Source organism: Opisthocomus hoazin, chromosome 2 (assembly GCF_030867145.1).
Source record: "Opisthocomus hoazin isolate bOpiHoa1 chromosome 2, bOpiHoa1.hap1, whole genome shotgun sequence".
Lineage (NCBI taxonomy): Eukaryota > Metazoa > Chordata > Aves > Opisthocomiformes > Opisthocomidae > Opisthocomus > Opisthocomus hoazin.
In genome coordinates, this window is record NC_134415.1 from 80,032,118 (window position 1) to 80,051,743 (window position 19,626).

At 38.3% G+C, this 19,626-nt stretch overlaps 1 protein-coding gene across 1 annotated transcript in view; it reads left to right on the plus strand.

The window, feature by feature from the left end:
* The window catches only part of SEC63 (SEC63 protein translocation regulator), a 67,939-nt gene that overhangs the window by 37,719 nt on the left and 10,594 nt on the right, over nucleotides 1-19,626 (plus strand). The window contains exons 9-16 of the mRNA XM_075414275.1: nucleotides 701-795; nucleotides 3,526-3,658; nucleotides 4,824-4,916; nucleotides 13,461-13,615; nucleotides 15,393-15,540; nucleotides 17,305-17,387; nucleotides 19,077-19,136; nucleotides 19,364-19,522. Of these exons, the coding sequence (XP_075270390.1) occupies nucleotides 701-795; nucleotides 3,526-3,658; nucleotides 4,824-4,916; nucleotides 13,461-13,615; nucleotides 15,393-15,540; nucleotides 17,305-17,387; nucleotides 19,077-19,136; nucleotides 19,364-19,522 (926 nt within the window). The remainder of the gene's footprint in view (nucleotides 1-700; nucleotides 796-3,525; nucleotides 3,659-4,823; nucleotides 4,917-13,460; nucleotides 13,616-15,392; nucleotides 15,541-17,304; nucleotides 17,388-19,076; nucleotides 19,137-19,363; nucleotides 19,523-19,626) is intronic.

Below are 19,626 nucleotides of genomic sequence, written 5' to 3' on the forward strand. Positions count from 1 at the left end.
ATGGGGTGAGCTTTCTTTTGTTGTCTGTGGGGTCTGATATGTTAGTGAGCAGAAAGCTCATAATGGGGCCAAAATACCCTGTTGTGTAGGTCTTTCATTTTATTTACACAACAGAATATTTTGAGGTAGTATGGATTTTCCTAATCAGATTAGGAAAAGATCAGTCCATTTTCTTCATGAGATTTGCTTGCAGGGGTATTTATTGGACTGCTTTTCTAATAATTAAAAGATTTTTGGGGGGAATTTTCAGTGCTGACTGAACAGAAAATTGAGTTGAAATTTTATCCTTCCTGCCTCCCCCTACAGTACACACATTGTGGTGCCACCGCAGGCACATGAATTGCTGAGAGGAGTGGTTCTGTGAGCCTGCAGAAGTAGTCAAACTGCTGTGCAGTGACGTCTGCCACTCCTAAAGAAGCCTCAACTATGTCTCTGTGAAGACATTTAGAGTCAAAAGCTGGACTTGATGCCTTGCAGAATGGAGCTTTGAGTGATCTCTCTTCTCTTGTGCCAAGCATTGGTTCTTGCCTCCATTGCCCTGTGGTGGTAGTAACGGATCCACTAAATAGAGAACATGGATATTCATGGTTGTAGGGGGAAGACTGGGAATAAGTTTTAAGGCTGAGGGTTCTGAAGAAATCATTCAGTGGCATAGAATGTTACTGACATTTTCTCTGTCTGCCTCCAATTATCTTTGCAGGGCTTATCATGGTTTTAGCAGGGGCATCCGAATTTGATCCTCAGTACAATAAAGATGCTACGAGCAGACCAGCAGACAACATCCAGATACCACAGGTTAGTTACATCAAGAGATGTTTTATAAATAACTGACCCCTTCAAGGGGAGAAGGAGATGATGCTTCTAGGTGACCAGCTGACAGAATTGAAGTTCTCAAGCCATTAATTTTGTTGAAATGCAACTGCATCTTAATAAATAGGAATGAGAGGCTACACTTGATTTTTTTTTTAAAGAAAGATAACATTAACTGGTGATAATGCTTAGCTTAAATGGAATCAGTTTAGTATATAGATTGCTCAGTTGGGTTTTTGGGGAGGGATGAACTACACAAAGAATTAGTGTCAGTCCTGACAAATTTTGAGTATTGATATAAGGAGATCATCACTGTTTGATAAAGTTCTTTTAAATCATTAACACAGATCTGGTTAAATATGTTAATACTGAAATTAAATTATTATCTGATGTCTGAACTAATAATGGCTCTAAATATTATAAAGATTCCTCTGTGAATATCAGTTCTCCTCTGGTTGCTTTTTATTTTTGTTTCCACTCAGTCTTCCCAGCAGAGGTGCCATGATGCGTACTGTGGCAAATAATTATTGCTAGCAGAGTTTTAGGAAGTCTTATGTATTAGAAACTAACACTTTGGGTTTAAGAAGTTTAAAGCACAGTATACAAAATGCTCCAATTAAAATGTTTTGAGTTTGCAAAATGAGGGGAGTAGTCTCGCAGATTTAACGTTTGCATGCACACAATTGAATTTTCAAGTTGTAAACATACTTTCATGTCCTAAATATAAAGAAAATAGACTGAGATACTTCTTTACTTAATTGTCTTTGTCTCTTTTACAAATTCCTTATTATCTTGTGGACTTTTGGAGGAGCTGGAATTGTGGTTATGCAAGTTTTCTTTTTCAGCAGTGAGAGCATCTGACTAGGAAGCATCACCTTGATCATCCGTTCTTGTCCCATGCTGTTGCAAGCATTGGCATTGTGCAAGCCCTTTACATTTAGTCGTTCTTTATTTAAAAGGCAGTCAAGCCTCCTTTAACCATATCCTACTGAGAAGCTGTTCCAGAGCTTGCTGTTCTAGTGGTTAGGAGTCTTGTTTGTGACTAGTTTATATCTGTGTTTTTTGTCATCGTTTATTCTTGAATCTAAATGATTCTTGCTGTGTATATCCTTAATGCATTTTATAGGCAGAAGCAATAGCCCATTTGTTGTCTTTTTGCCTTTATTTTGCTAACATAGAAAAGCTGCTGTCTCTTAATCCCCTCTTTCCCAAAAGGCTCTTCATTTCCCTCATCCTGCTACGTTCTGAATCGAGCACTGTTCCCAGTTGGTATATTTCTAAATTTTACATTATCCTTTACTTTATCTGCTTGTAATTGTCCGCAGTATTCCATGTTAAGTCTTAGCAGTGACTTAGTCGGCAGCACTGCTATTCCTATATTTCTGTAGGGAATAACTTTCAGCGTGCTGTTTTCAACAAATGTTTCACGTGGTAGTTTAATACGACTAGTGTGGGATCACTACATTTTCTGTATTTCTTGTCTTATATACCTCTGTTTTTCAGCTAACAAGCTTCCATCTTTGAGCTGCAGCTCTTGTTAGTACGCAGGTGCATGACCTTGCATTTTACACTATTGAGTTTTGTTCCATTTCTGAAGCTCCAATAATCAGTGTCATCTGTGTTCTTTTTTTTTTTTTTTCTTCCCCAAGTATATGGCAGTACAAGTCTCCGAAGCATCAATGCAGCAGGGTATTGTTCATAATTTTTTAATGTATCCTGCTTCTGGGGCCATGATCATGGTTCCCATTTTTATTTCACTGTTTTATCATAAGCCCATAATAGATACTTTTTATAAAAGTTTTCTTATTAGAGTTTTCCTCTTCTTGGTCTGGTGTTATACCAGAATGTGCTTATAAGGAACTTCTTATTAGAAGATCTTTTTTCAGTTGTAGGGAAAGACTGGTCAAAGGTCAGTGTAGCCTTGCTGTTGATATCCTAACTTCCCTTTGTAGCTGGAGATTTTGGAAACTCAGTCTCTGCTCAGGTGACTTACTGACCTAAAAAGTGAAGCTTCTGGGCCACGTATTGATTCCTACAAACTGTGAGTTTCTGTTACTCAGCTTTGCAGCTTCTCCCTCCAGGGTCTTCAACAAATTCAGGTGAGAGACACCTGTTTGAACTGTGCGTCTTGGTCTAGTCAGGATCGAGAGAGGTCATCCTCAGTAAAGAACACTCCATTTTTTTTCAAGTTGATGCTGTTTATCAGCAAGTTGAAATACTTGATCTTCAGCCTACCAAGGACTTCAGGCTTACAACCCTCCTTCCTGTGATACCTGAGACTATTTCTGAGGAAGGTGGCTGGGTCTTAGATGGGTGAAAGGTCTCAAGGTGATGCTGTTGCTGGTGCGTATTGTTTAATATACGTAGCTTAGAAATATGACTGAATCTAGTAAACCTTGGCAATAAAATCAGATTTTTAAAATATTTATCTATTAACACAAATTTACTCAGTGCGATTTGAGGCAAGTTTCTTGGGTGCAAATCTTGACTTGCCCCCTCACTCCAACATTGAAACAAGGCATTTAAAGACACTTTTTGGACCTGGGTTATGAATAAAGACAGGTTATGTTCATCTCTACAGAACTTTCCAGGGAAAAGTTACTTAAGGGCTTGCTTTTATCAGTGTATACTTTTTTACTGACAAACTCTGCTCCTCCTGTATTTGTTTCTCTTCAGCACTAAAACAGCTATTTGTGCTTAACTATTTTATTTTAGCTAATCAGAGAAATTGGTGGCATAAATTTAAAGAAGAATGAGCCTCCACTCACCTGCCCTTACAGCCTGAAAGCCAGAGTTCTGCTGTTGACTCATCTTGCCAGGATGAAAGTTCCTGAGGTCCTTGAAGAAGGTAATGGCTTCTCACCTAATTGGATATTGTTGGAAACAGAGCAACATGTTGCATGCTACACTACTCATAATTCTTGTCTGTTAAAGAGTTGCATGGCTCTGCTCAGTAATCTTTATGCAGTGTACTTAGTTTTTTGACTTTAATGATGCTTTAAAACGTTTACTTAGCATTTACTCATTCTCGTGACAGCTGTGTAATACTGATATCCTACTTTTTAGTGCTTTTTGGCTGCAAATGTGACTTTGATAAATATTTTTCTCTTTGTAATAGAATAAAAAGCTAAACGTGTGAGTATATTTGCTTTTCAGAGTAAAGAAATCCAAGATAAGCTTAATATTGCTCTCTAACATTTCCATGCATGATTATTTTTGGAGTTTCTTAGCCCACTGTGAAGAAAAGATGACAAGATTAGAAATGTAAATATTGGTTACATATGAGCTTTAGTTTGTGTTTTGCAATTTTTCATACTTGTGAATATACAAACTGAAAGGTTTCTAAGCTTGGTTCTTAAGTTTCAACCTTGAAACTCATGGTTTCTGAGGCTGACTGGAAAACTTGATATTCTAGATTTTAATGTAAATAAAAAAACCCGAACAAATAAAAACCACCAACAAACCAGTGAAGATGCTTCGAGTCAAACTTTCCAGTTTCTTTCAAAAGAAAAATTACCAATTTTAAATAATTACAAAAAATGTCTTAGCTTCCTTGCTACTTTAGTTACTGTTTATACTTACAGCTTTGCAGATCTGTATTCAAAATTAGTTAGGATTTTACATATCATGTCTTTCCCAAAAATGGTGTTTCACTTAGAATTAATTTTTTTTTTTTAACCTGTGATTACCTAAAGAATTCATGCTATTTTAACGAGACTGGTAAGTTGTCTGTGCCATCCTGTTGCTTTTTTAGATCAATCTAAGAAATACTTCTTCATTTACTGTTGGAAGCTGCTTACCTGGTGTACAGAATTTGTGTTCCCTCTTAGTACTTGCTCTTTCCTGGTTTGTTAGTGAATGTGACGGATGTGCCAATGAGAATAAAGTGGTATTTTCAAGAATACAAGAATGAACAGAAATTAAGACCACACCATTAAATGTCCAATTCATGTAAACTGTTCCTTTTTCCCTAATAGAAGTGTAGCGTAATTGCAGCCAGTTATGTCTTGCAGATCAGCAGTTTATCCTGAAAAAGAGTCCTGCACTACTTCAAGAAATGATTAATGTGATCTGCCAACTAATAATAATGGCTCGAAGTCGGGAAGGTAAGAAAAGAAACTGTAGAATTAGAACTAGTGTCCTGGTATTGGCTGGGATAGAGTTAATTTTCCTCCCAGTAGCTGCTGTGTCTTGGATTTAGTATAAAAAGAATGTTGATAACACTGATGTTTTTAGTTGAAATCAAGGACTTTCTCTAGGCCCATATTCAGCTAACGAGGAGGTGTGCAGGAGCTGGGAGGGAGCGCAGCCAGGCAGCCAGCCGAAGCTGGCCGGTGGAAATATTCCTTGCCATGGACATCGTGCTCAGTTTATAAACGGGGGTTGTCCAGGGGGCAGGACGCTATCTGCTGCTCTTGTTCTGGTGAGTTCGAATTCTCGCTTGTCCGAGGGTTCGAATTTTTGGGGGAATATAACAGAGTTCGTGATTTATGGATTCTGTGGTTGCTACACGGGGACCAACTGCGAATTGGTTGTCGGGTGGTGAGAAAAATTGTCACTACAATTAGCACAAAGGATCATATGCCTGTAGTTTTTTCTGGACTTGTAGGGGCAGGTGCTTTGCCGCAATTGCTATAGAAATTACAATTTAATTGAGATGGAATATTTAAGCTTTTTTATTTTTACTGTAAAAAGGCAATTGCGCTGAAGATAGTTGTTTGCAGTGTAAAGCAACAAAGGCTTGGATCTCATTCCTTTATTGTGACGAGGAAGGCCAAGGCCCACCTGGAATTAAAGCTGGCAAGGGATGTCAAAAACGACAAGAAGGGCTTCTTCAACTACATCAGCAGCAAAAGAAAGGCTAGGGACAATGTGGGGCCGCTGCTGAATGAGGCGGGTGTCCTGGTGACGGAGGATGCGAAGAAGGCAGAGCTACTGAATGCCTTCTTTGCTTCAGTCTTCAGTGCTAAGACTGGCCCTCAGGCATCCCAGGCCCCGGAGGTAAGAGAAGAAGCCTACAAAGAGGACGACTTTCCCTTGGTCGAGGAGGACTGGGTGAGGGATCGCTTAAGCGATCTGGATGTCCACAAATCCATGGGCCCCAATGGAATGCACCCACGAGTGCTGAGAGAGCTGGTGGATGTCATTGCTGAGCCACTCTCCATCATCTTTGAGAGGTCCTGGAGGACAGGAGAGGTGCCCGAGGACTGGAGAAAGGCCAGTGTCACTCCAGTCTTCAAAAAGGGCAAGAAGGAGGACCCAGGGAACTACAGGCCGGTCAGCCTCACCTCCATCCCGGGAAAGGTGATGGAGCAGCTTATCCTGGAGGCCATCATCAAGCAAGTAGAAGAAAGGAAGGTTATCAGGAGTAGTCAGCATGGATTCACCAAGGGGAAATCATGCCTGACCAATCTGATAGCTTTCTACGATGGCATGACTGGCTGGGTAGACGAAGGGAGAGCCGTGGATGTTGTCTACCTTGACTTCAGCAAGGCTTTCGACACAGTCTCCCATGATATCCTCCTAGGGAAGCTGAGGAGGTGTGGGCTGGATGAGTGGTCGGTGAAGTGGATTGAGAACTGGCTGAATGGCAGAACTCAGAGGGTTGTCATCAGCGGCGCTGAGTCTAGTTGGAGGCTGGTAACAAGTGGTGTCCCCCAGGGGTCAGTACTGGGCCCAGTCTTGTTTAACTTCTTCATCAATGACCTGGATGAAGAGTTAGAATGTACCCTCAGCAAGTTTGCTGATGACACCAAACTGAGAGGTGTGGTAGACACACCGGAAGGCTGTGCTGCCATTCAGCGTGACCTGGATAGGCTGGAAAGCTGGGCAGAGAGGAACCTGATGAGGTTCAACAAGGGCAAATGCAGGGTCCTGCACCTGGGGAGGAACAACCTCATGCACCAGTACAGGCTTGGGGTGGACCTGCTGGAGAGCAGCTTTGTGGAGAGGGACCTGGGTGTCCTGGTGGACGACAGGTTAACCATGAGCCAGCAGTGTGCCCTGGCTGCCAAGAAGGCCAATGGGATCCTGGGGTGCATCAAGAAGAGTGTGGCCAGCAGGACGAGGGAGGTTCTCCTTCCCCTCTACACTGCCCTAGTGAGGCCCCATCTGGAGTACTGTGTCCAGTTCTGGGCTCCCCAGTTCAAGAAAGATGAAGAGCTACTGGAGAGAGTCCAGCGGAGGGCTACAAGGATGGTGAGGGGACTGGAGCATCTCCACTACGAGGAGAGGCTGAGGGAGCTGGGCTTGTTCAGCCTGAAGGAGAGGGCTGCGAGGGGACCTAATAAATGCTTATAAATATCTTCAGGGTGGGTGTCAAGAGGATGGGGCCAGACTCTTTTCAGTGGTGCCCAGCGACAGGACAAGGGGCAATGGGCACAAACTGAAGCACAGGAAGTTCCGTCTGAACATGAGGAAGAACTTCTTCCCTCTGAGGGTGACGGAGCCCTGGAACAGGCTGCCCAGGGAGGTTGTGGAGTCTCCTGCTCTGGAGATATTCAAGACCCGCCTGGACAAGGTCCTGTGCAGCCTGCTATAGGTGACCCTGCTTCGGCAGGGGGGTTGGACTAGATGACCCACAGAGGTCCCGTCCAACCCCTACTATTCTGTGATTCTGTGATTCTGTGATTGCAACGAACATAGGCAAGGCATTTTTTTAATGCTGAACTGGTGGCCATTTTGTGTACTATCAGATACTACTTACTGGGTGATCTTTACTTGACCAAAACTCCTTTAATAAGCATTGATAGCCTCCTAACAAAAACGGGTTTGGGGAAGATCTTTCCCAGTGCTATTGCAAGTGATGCTGGTGTTCTACAACCAAATAAAATACGAGAGAGGGGACATGAGCAGATAAGGGTGTTTTGTATTTCTAGTTCTCTTTCAAACTCTATCTTTACTAGTCTGTGAGACTGCTGGGGAGAAAACTTGAAACCTGGAAGTAAACAGTAGCCATATTTTTCATTGTAGAAGTAACTTCACCTAACATTAGATTATATTTATTAATGAATATAATGTCACGACCTCCACTGTGGGTATGTTTTTGTGAATATTCTCCAGACTAGCACTGTGGCAAAGTTGCAAATATGCGCTGTGAAACTTTCATTAGTTTAATAATTTATTTCATAAAAAGCTAAGTAGCTATTTTGGAAGGGGGGGGTCTTGGGGGTTTTTTGTTGTTCTTTTTTTTTTTTTTAAGTTTTGCTAGCTTAGCCAGACCAAGTCCACATATTATAGCTAATTATGAAAAACACGTGAATAAAAACATCTTTTTACTTGTTTATAAGCCCTTGCTTATGCCAAATGTAGGTGTATGTTTTTTTTTAGTCTGGATAGGTTTTTTGTAACGATATTTCAAACCTCTGGAAGATGTCTTTTAAGATGGCATACGCATATGTTAGTCAACTAGCAAATAGTTGTTTTCTCTTGTGCAAAATGAAACAGAATAATACAGCCAGAAGCTTTTTTATGCAACAGATCTGGAAGTCTTTGAAAAATGACAAACACCTATAGCTCTTGTAAAAGCTGAAATAAGATACGTAACAGAGTATGTGATGCACTTTGCAACTTGAATGACCTCCAGGCAGCTGTGTTGTTCTCCTCTAGTTCTCTATGTACATGGAGATACCTTTTTATTTGACAGTAAATTGATGACTTATAGATGCAGTGTATTTAATAAACTGTGTTAAAGTTCCAGAAGATTTAGATTTTAGCTTAAATTAAAATAAACAGTATTTTGGAAGACAGTAGTGTAAACTGATTTTCTATTTGCATGTGAAATAGAAGTGATGGTTATTAAGAAAACAGACCTAAACCACCTCTACTACTAACGATTTCTAGAGATTATCATGATTTATTCCAACCTCAACGAATCTGTGAAAGTCGTTGAAAATTTATAGCTGTCATTATGTATGGTATAAGCTATTTTCATAGATTTGGAAATAGAAGTGTATCATAGGTATAGCTGAGTATTTGTTTGGTATTTCTTTAGCAGGTTTTCTCAAAATTATTTCCAAAGTTTTAAAATGGCAATGTTCAGAAATTTGTACCAAACATTTGCTCTCACTGCCCGTGCTCTCGGCACAGAGCATTAAAGGGAAAGTGATGCTGAACAGTTGTCCATCAGGGCAACAATAATGAATTTGAGGATTTGAATGTAATCTGTTTCAGAATTTTGGTCTTTGGTCTAAAGGAAAATCACCGGTTTTGCTACTTATTGCTTAGAAAGTTTAAAATGTTGACCTTATTTTTGATGATCGTGCTGGTAGAGAGAATTTTGCCCTCTGCTGACTGTTGGGAAACAACTGGAAATTGAAAAGATGTCATTGTTTTTTTTTTTTTATTTTCTTTTTTTTTTTTTGTTAAGGTAGGGGTAAATTTAAAGATAGGTGTTGAAATTTTTGAGAGACTGTTTTGCTTAAGTTTGTGTACTTGTCATCTTAACATAATTTTAAGTAGCTTAAAAGGTAACTGCGGATGTTTCTGGCTTTAGTTCTAATTTTTACTTAAATCAGCCTTGACAGGGTACATAAAACTATCACAAGCTATAATTAACCATAGATGTTCAGCAGTCCTGATATGTGAAAATACAAGGATGATGGTGTGTGTTAATATCTGAAGAAATACTTTGTGGTCACATCTTACTTTGTGAAACCTACATTGATGGTGGGATGGGGAGCCTCATTTTGCATTGCGTTCACTTATGTCTTTCAAATATCCTGTATTATTATTACTACTAGATTAAAAATATCTGTAACCATTTATGCATGCTTTGTAATCAAGTCTTTTGACGAAAAGCACCTTGGATGAATCTTCAGAATCTTGGCACTTCATTTTCCTAGTTAATTTAAAAAATGTCTATATAGCATTCAATGGTTGGTCCAGTATCAGCTGTTCTTGAAGGAGATGCAAGAAAGACTGAACAACACCGAGGACAGCACATCACAGAATGAGATTTATGAAGTTCTGCTGTCTGAGCCCTGCACAGGGACAAACATCTTGCCTCCCTAGACAGTAAAAAGTGATACCTCAAGCTACTTATGCATCCCCGTAAAAGCCATGGGACACTGCCTTTCTTAGCAGACCCCTTTAGAAACAATCAATATGAAAGAATGAGTGTAGGTTGGGCATAAAAATCATTTGATCATGGTTACTTCTTAATCCTTCACAGAGTTGTTGTTCTTTGCAGATGAGTTTAGATTCATTATTATTTGGGTTGGTTATTTGCAAGGAACAGTTTTGATTTGCTTTCATAAAAACAAAATTGTTATTCTTTGTTTCAGTCCAGTCAGTTTTTAGTTACTGCTGAGCTTTTTCCAGTTTGGTGCACAAAGTGGCAGTTGTGAGCTACCTTTACATAAAATGTCTCTCTTGCATGCTTTCTTCATGGTCTGTGAGGCTTTCTTTTTACGTGCAGCTCCCTGAAAATGTGCTTTGCTCTGTGGTGTCCCGTGCTTGCTTCTATTGTTTTGTGATGATTAACTGGTAATTGGTCATCAGGGGGTCTAAATTGTCATGATGGCTTCTTTGAGATCATTCTTAAGTATGGTAAGTAGATAGCTGCCCTGCCAAGTGAGGAGTTTGCTGCCGAAAACACGGAATGTGCTCTAGTAACCATCTGCAGGAAGGTTAGGCATCAGTTCAGCTGTCAGGTCGAAGTAGGCTTGCTAATTCAGGCTGGAAGCTGCAGTGTAATATAGAGGTTGTGGTTTCACCCAGGTGCATACCACTCCTTCACAAGCAACTAGGATTTTCATTTAAATTTGTGATTGACTGCTTTAATGTCATATGTTTTGGATGACTTTATGACCTTAGATTAAAGGTCATCTTGTCCTGTGCACTTTCACAAGTAGAAGCTGTCAAAATATGTGCAGTAATGACATTCATTTTGTGGCTGGGGCACTTGGGTGGTGTTAGAAGCTATACTCACATCCACTCTTGGGGAATATAAAGTCCTGTGTTATTTTCAGGAAATCAAAAGAATATTCTCCAACTTTGTTAAAATATTTTTCTACTGTCATATGGATGATGAGTCAATGCTTTAAGAAAGAGAAGAATTCCTACTCTGACTAGTGCTTTGTGGTCTCAAAGCTCTAGGTGAATTTCCTGCAAAAGCCAGTTTGTCAGAGAATATTTAGGATTCTTTTATTGACTTGGTTTGCAGCGTGGGGTTTTTTATTTAAAAAAAATCCCATGACTTCCCTTAGCAGCAGCCAAAAAAATTGCAGGGGAGGTGGAAGATAGGTAAGATAGAAAGTAATTTTTGTGCTATTTAGTTGGGAGATTAGTCCTTCCATTTTTTTTTTTTTTAAGGTAGAAGTTACACCTTTTTTAGTTATCAATATGTCTGGCTGGATAGTTACATTCACATGGGTTTTTCCTCTTTGCATTGTGTATAATCTTCACAGTACTTATTAATACACTGAGTTAAAAAGTTCTGCTATATAATTTGATTTGATAGCTGATTAATTACATCAAGCTATAAATATTATGAAGAAAGGGGCCATTTGAAGGGAGAGGGGCAGGTGGAGCAGAGGTGAAGAAGTGATCTTCCATGTGCATTTAACATGCCCTAGTAGCTGCGTATTTGCAGCAAGGTAGTGATGTAAAGGAAAGAAAACATACTGAAGACACCAAATGTGGGGTTTTGTGGCCAGATTTATTATGCTTTCATATTTTCTCTAAAGTGTTTCAAAATTAACTTAAACTTGCTCTTTATCAAAATACGCGGCCATTTGCACTTAACATTCAGCAATTTTAGCTTTGATACCCTTTTGGTCAGGTGGAGGTTACAGCCTGTCAGCCTTCTTGCCCAGGTGTAAGTAAATCTGCTTTTACCCACATCTTTAATTGCCTTGGTAGTGTGAGAAGGTCGATTACACAGCCCTAGCGCAGTGGGCATATTCCTTCTGACCATCTGTCTAATCCATCTATTGAAAGATGCCTCTGTGCCCCTGGTGTAGTGTCCCAAATACACTGATACCAGCCAAATACATCCGTACCAAATATACGTATTTGTGTACATATATGAGTATATTGTGCATGCACACACACAGATATTTGTTTTCATACTTCATGGTCATATGCAGAATATCACAGAATGGTTTGGGTTGGAAAGGACCTTGTAGATCACCTAGTTCCAACCCCCCTGCCATGGGCAAAGACACCTTCTGCTAGACGAGGTTGCTCAAAGCCCCATCCAGCTTCATCTAGAACATTTCCAGGGAGGGGGCAGCCACAGCTGCTCCAGACAACTTGTCCCAGTACCTCAGCACCCAGAGAGTAAAGAATTTCTTCCTTACATTTAATCTAAATCTGCACTCTCAGCTTGAAGCCTTTATCCCTTGTCCTGTCACTACATGCTCTTGTAAAAAAAGTCCCTCTCCAGCTTTCTTGTGGGCCCCCTGCATATACCTGTAACACTCAAGGCAATCAAAGGTTGATGGTTTCTCAGAAAAGGTTTTAAAGTATAGGGAAACACATAACACTGAATCTTAAATGAAATAGCAGGCATCATAAATTACAGATGCCTTTTGTAATACATACTTAAAATTGCCTTCACTAGCTTAAATTCCTCTTGGTTCTCTGAAGAGCATATGGCTTATTTTTCTGTTTCACAATAAAGTATAGATAGAGTGACCCAAACACTGCCAATTCCAGACTTGCAGCAGCTTTTGAGCTGCAGGGGAATTCTGAAATGAGTTTTCTAAAGAGGATTTTGAGAAGTCTTGTTTATGAATGGATGATTGTCTAACAAAGTTAAATAGCAGTATGTGGAAACCTGTCTGCTGCGCTTTTTAGTTTCTTTACAGACATAATGAAAAGTGTTAAATGACTTTTTTTTCCTTTGGCTCTCTTCTGGTTAAGACTTGATCCTTCTCTATCTTCTACACTGTACATAATCAAAATTATGGTATCTCTTTGAACTTTAGAGTATTATACGAATTATAGGTAATTTCTGAAAGAAAGGACAAATAGGTGTTAGCTCAGACACCCTTTTTAACCTTTAGGTTTACTTACAAAACCCATGCCTGTGATATTTTTGCAGCTATTCTTACTGCCTTCTCACATAATATATGCTCTGCTTAGCTTCAGTTATACTTACAGTTTTTTTCTTGCATGTAATAGGCTGCTACCTTTATGTTCATCTCTCAAGATGAAAATCTTAAATAATGTATTGTGTCTTAGAAGATTAATGTTTAGTGATAGGCTATATTTAATGATACAGTTACGAAGTAGAGCTAAACATGTTATATGCACACACATATATATATAAAATATACAAATTTAAAACAAGAAGTTTTTGATGCCACCTTTTTTATTTTAAGCTTAACTGGTGGAGTTTTTGTCTATAATAATTGCAGAGATACATTGTGCTGTTGTTCCCCGAGACAATGTTAGGTGGAGGTCTTTCCCTTTTTTAGTGTTCAGCTATGATAGCCTAAATAGAGGGGAGAAAATGTCTGAGCTATGTGACTGCAGTGAGAGTAAAAAGGCAGCCTGGTTAATTATGCTGAATGTTTTAAGATGCCTCTTTCTTTTGCTTGACTGAAAACAAGGTTTTCTGTAGTCTATAGTGTAAGTATACATTGTAAAAGAGTAAGAAGAAAAAAAAATTTAAAATTGTTATCTGTTTCGTTCTCCCCAAGAAAGGGAGTTCCGTGCTCCATCTTTGGGATCTTTGGAAAACTGCATGAAGCTTTCACAGATGACTGTCCAGGGACTCCAGCAGTTCAAGTCTCCCCTTTTGCAGCTGCCTCACATTGAAGAGGACAACCTTAGGCGGGTCTCCAATCACAAAAAGGTATAAAAATATGAATGATACTTGGTAACGACTTAAAATGTTTTCTGTTACTTCCTTGGCCTAGAAGCACACAAAGTAATGATTTAACTGAGAGAATAAAAACATATTTATTTTTTCAGGGATTCAGTACAATACTTCCTAGATATGTGTTTCTTTAAAGTCCATCTCAAGAGGAGGGAATTAAGATCAGAGATCTTATAAGTGTAAAAGATCAGTTTACGTTGACCTCGCAAACAGAAGAAACAGTTTCCTTATTACAGGGTGTTATCTCCTACTTAAAACAACATTTCTCCAGAATGTAGCTGGAATATCCTACTGGGACATTTTTTTTTTTCCTTTGGTTGGCTTTACATCATTCTTAATCTATTTGATTAAAATCTGTTGGGAAGGTAGCACAGAGGAGCTCATAAAAATAAAAAAATCAATTACTGTGGGAAGTATTTCAGGTTTTGTGATCCTTTATGCATGAAAGAGGATACTTTAAAAAGCTATTGCTATGTAGTTGTAGCTGGATAAGTGTTTGGTATTTGTAGAATTGTAAGGACAAAAAAGAATCATCTGAATACCTGTATGTGTGTCTTCATTCCTGTTGCACTGACAGTATCACTGTATTCAAACCTGCTTGCTTGTTTGACTGTAGTATATCTTCTAAGAATGCCTGGTTAGAAACAAGCAGTTATCTGCTAGTAGAAGCTGTTGACTTTTGTGATAGTCTTATTACAATGGATAATTCTTATCAATCTTAAAAATATTCTTTTATCTAATGGAAGTTTTGTTTAGCTTTAACCACAGCCTTCGGTGGCATCTACATGTTTCTGTGTTAATGTGACGATAAAGAATTCTTCAGTACTGCATTTTTTTTTTTTTAATCTCCTTTGAAGATGCTTGTTCATCAATTAAGTAGTCTTTTCCTTTGGATGAAGTAAAAGAATCATTCCCTTGTAGGTATCATCAAACACTTATCCTTTATCTAGCCCTAAACTACAGGGAGCATACAAAAAAAGTACACAATTTTAGATATATTTTTTTGGCATGTGCAGTGTAACAAAGTACAGAAATCAAGAATTTGGCAATCTTGTAATCCCACCTGTCCTTCCGCTGAAAGAGGGTTGAGACCAGTTTATAAGGCTTGTTTGTACAGCATTCCCATTTCAAAAATACAGTCCCCTAGAGTGGCGGTGTGATCAGTCTACCTAGATGCATGAAGTTGATTTAAATAAAATACGCATAAATAAAATAGAAATAAAATTTCTAATGGGCTGAAATAATCAGCTATTCAGACAAATCTGTGTTTGTTTTATCCTTTTCACTCTGCTCTTCAGATCCTAAAAGGTATGAGTTTAGATTTACTTGCAATTCAGTATTAAAAGAAAAAAAAAAGTAACTTATTCGTTCCTGCTAATGTAAATCTCAAAATAGTGAAGTACTCTAAATAAAGAACCCAATTAGTAAATTTCTTGGCTCAGCTTTCTGAAAAAGCTGGCTGAAGTAATAGTTTTATAAGAAATGTATTCAGTTTCTAAGGGATGCCATAGTATGGAACACACCAGTGTTCAAAGCAGTGCTGTTTAGTAGGTTTGCATGCAACCTCTTTGTTTTATTGTTTCTCAGAATATATGCTTGCTGGTTTCCTAAAACATGGTTTTTATAAGAACAAATCACATGATGTATATGTATTAGTAATGTGGGGACACAAGCGATGTATTGTCAAGAGTTTTTGCAGACTGTGTTCTCTGCTGCCGTGTGACTTCCTTTTTTCTTTTCTTTCTCAATTCAGTATAAAATCAAAAGTATTCAGGATTTGGTGAGTTTGAAAGGTTCTGATCGTCGCAATTTACTGCACTTCCTAGAAGATAAGAAGTACGATGAAGTTATGGCTGTCCTTGGCAGCTTTCCGTACGTCACTATGGATATAAAACCACAGGGTGAGTGGGAGGTCCTTTTGGTCTGTGTATGTTGCTTCTCTGACATTTTGATAGTCTGATGGCAGTAAGCTTTTGGAGGATGCTGAAACACAACTCACTGTTATTTGTGGCCTGGAAATAACACGCTTTTTTGAGTGCTGGGCTCTTGTACACGAGATTTATAGTCGTGAGGAGATAAAGTATATTGAAACATTTCACAGACTCCCAAGCCAGCAGTAGTTTCTCCTACAGGAGCTTATCTGCTGTTTCGTCTGTTCATTTAATATTTCATGAGCAATGTGGAATTCTAGTTGAAATACCACTTTTATTAGCTATCTTAAAAAGTTGTGCTTCTTCCAGGATTTGTGCTGGGCTGACTCCAGCATAGAGAGTTCTTCGGAGATTTCGAGTTGGAGACCCTAATGACTACATATTCATGGGTTCCTTTGTGATAATCCTTGTACAGTTTTTATGTCTGGCAGAAGTTGTCCATGCTGTGCTTAGCTACCTTTTGTGTGCACTGTTGCAATGAATGTATAGTGCTCTTCCTCTCTGAAGATGAGGCGCATTGCTAAGCAGTTGCTGTTAGGCAGCCTTTCAGTGGAAAGTGAAACGGTTCTGTGGTCACCTGTCCTTTGTAGAAGATCAGTGCTAGTACATGGGAGATGTTTGAAAGGTTGTTCTAATGCTTGTTTCTAATTTATATTGTTACTGTGGTTGCAATGATCAAATTCAAAATGTGATATATTTTGTTTGGGTAACTCAATTTGTAGTTTGGCTTATGCGTAGTCCGCCGAGAAGCACAAGTGTTAATGGAAATATCTGTTAAGGAAGCACATGTCTGTTAAGCTTGGTATTTCTAAATATTGTTTGTGTGTGTGTTTTTAAAAACAAACAAACAAAAGACTTATTGTAGCACAGGATTGTATGGAGTCCTGTCAATCTACTTAAAATTCAGTCATGGAGTACCTTCCCATATTTTGTCAGGCAGCCCTTTTCTGCCTGTAGTCTTCATTTGTCCCACAAATGCACTCAGGTGTGATATGGAGGATTAAACAATGCATACGCTTTTCTGTTTAGCTTGGTATTACTGTTAGATAAAACATGCGTATAAAACTAGTGAATAGTGAAACTGCCTTCTTGGAGGTAGGAGGGGGGATAAGTAAAAATTTCTACACTGAGTTATAATTATATTCCTCCCCAACCTGGGACATTCTTCAGTTCGTAGACTGGAGATGTAAACTCCTCAGTGGCTTTCCTGTGAGTTTTATGTTTGATGTTTTAGTTAAAATAATCATTGCTGTTCTTTTATTTTCCTTTGCCTTCTACTTAAAAAAGAATTAAATGCATGGTTGTTAATGTGGCATTGAAATTGAGTCGTTAATCATATGAAAGTCAGGAAAATCAAAGTTACGATTCCCAGAGCAAATATAACAGGGTCCCTTTGGTCATGTGTGGTATTTCATATTTCCAAAGTTTTATGCTTTAATATATAATGTGCAATATTACAGAGTTATGGTTCCCACAGCAGCTATAACTTTGAATTTTCTAACTTTCATGCAATTAAAATTTCAAACTCAATGTTGCTGTTTTATAGTTTGCTGAATTACCAGCCTTCATCCTGATAGTATATTTGAGGTTGTAAGAGACTTGTTAGATAATATTTTGAAATTATTTTTTGTTAAAAAATTATGGGATTTGTATGCATATATTTAGACGTAACAATGTTTAATGGAAAAAAGTCTTGAAGTTTAATAGATTTTTCTATTTTTCTTTTTACTTTAGTTTTGGATGATGAAGACAGCAACAATATTACAGTAGGTTCTCTTGTCACTGTTCTGGTTACACTGACAAGACAGACCATGGCGGTAAGTATTAAGAATACTTGTTGTTTCAGGGTAACTGCAAGTATATGCTAATAAACAGGCATTGCTTCTTTGCAAGCCAGCATAGTGTTCTGTAGATATAACTGTAAAATTAAGATTTGAAATTGAGAACTTGTGCTCTTAATCCTCTCCGATGTTTTTGTTTCTGAATGAGAAAGTTTTCCTGGAATCAAACCAAAGTTCAGTCTGACCCGTTGCAGTTGTCTAGGGAACAGTAAAAGAATATGGCAAGTGATACTGCCCTGAGGTTTGTAAATAACAGGAAAAGAAACATTCAGAAACTTAGTTCTTGAACTAGAATAAAGTATTCACTCAAGTTCTTAGGACAGTGTTTGATTTCACTTTATGTGGGCTCATAATGTTACAAATCTCTTGAGCGTTTTAGACATTTTTATGAAAGAAACTCAGTGCAGCAGAATGCAGAATATACATAACTTAATATAAAGGAGGTACACCAGTGCCCCATGAAGAAAGTGGACTGCTGAATGGGTATCAATGTTGGCGTAACCAAAATAACACTACACCCTAGCAGTTAAACCTCTGGTTTGTGCATATTTTTTAGCTTAAAAGCAGTAACGACTTTCTTTGAGCAAAAAACTTAATGCACAGAAACTAAACAAACTTTTACCTAACATAACCTAACAAAGCTTACAGTGTCAGTTTTTGCATCTGTACTATTCAGATAATTGTTTAAGTAAACAGAAGGTATGAGTTATGCCTCTAAGGCATACGAGTGTGAGTATTACGGTTGAGGATCAGACTAGCTGTTGAAGCCAGTTCAGCAGAAAGCAGTCTGTGTATGTACACAAGTACCATGCGTTCATGCTGTGGAATTTCAGAAGGCATCATCCGAGTGATAACTGAGGATGCAGCAGGTAGAAAGTAAAATCACCGTATCGCTATGCTGGATATTAAAAATGAAGGAAACCGAAAATTGTGAGCTTAATGAACTGTACTTAGAAATTAATTAAAACATCTGACAGCTTACAGAAAACTCATTTAATATGTTTTCGATGTGAACTCCCCTAGGCAGTCTGGTGTTGAGATACATGACCTAAAAAATAGAGCTAGCCTTTTATATGGTGCTTTTTTTGTGGTGATATCTCATATTTGCCATCTTTATGTGACAGCTCCTTATGAGTGATTTTTTTTTTTTTAAATGGCATACAGTAAGTTTTGAAGAAAGAAATGCATGAAAAAATTCCATTTGCATAGAGATGTTCTGGTCTACATAATACTAACATTGTGTTATGTCTTAACGTTTCATATTTCTGGTTTGACTTGTTGTCCTGTGTCCCTGAGTAGCAGTGCAGCTGTTGAAGTTTTTAATGCTCTGGAAACTGGAATAGAATTTGCATTTTACTCCTGCTTGCTTTTGTGATACAGGATTTCTATGCTTTATGAAACAAATAGATTCTTTGGAACAAGATGACATATTGTTACTGAATTTCTTTATAATGTTAGTGATGGAAAAATCATAGACCAAATGTTCGAAATAGTGTTTAATTTTGATCTGTTAACCCCCTGTTGTGTTTGTCACTGATAAAAGAATTTGCCATAATGAATAAAACCTTCAGACCTGATTCAGGTGATTAAATTCAAACATAAAACAATAATTTGCTCTTTTGGTACAGAGAGGCATTAATAGTTTTCACATCTTTCTCTACCCAGGAAGTGTTTGAAAAGGAACAGTCTATATGCACAGCGGAAGAGCAACCAACAGAAGATGGGGTAAGTGAAGAATGAATGATCCTCCTGCTAGCTGAAGAGAACTTTCTTTCAGATCTTGACTTGCTAATTGTGTGCTTCTCAAGCATTATTTTTTTTCAGAAATGCCTGCTGAAGTGTCTCTAGAGCTGTGCTTTCTAACTTTGTTTCTCAGCTTAAAATGCTTGAAGTTCAGTGAATGTCTGAAATTTAATGAACAAAATAAATATTGTAATACTGCTTTCCTACAGCAAGGAGATGCCAACAAAGTCAAGAGCAAAGGATGGCAGCAGAAGAATAAAGGAACCAAGAAAGCCTCAAAATCAAAGAAAAAGAAACCCTTGAAAAAGAAACCTGTGCCACCTTCATTGCAGCCACCGAAGCAACAGAAGCAAAAACAAGCTAATGGGGTAGCTCATAGATTCATTGATATTTTTATATGTGTTCAGCTCATCATTCCTAATCTGACAGGTTTTTTGTATCTGTTTGTTACATTTCATTCTATGCTTTTGTA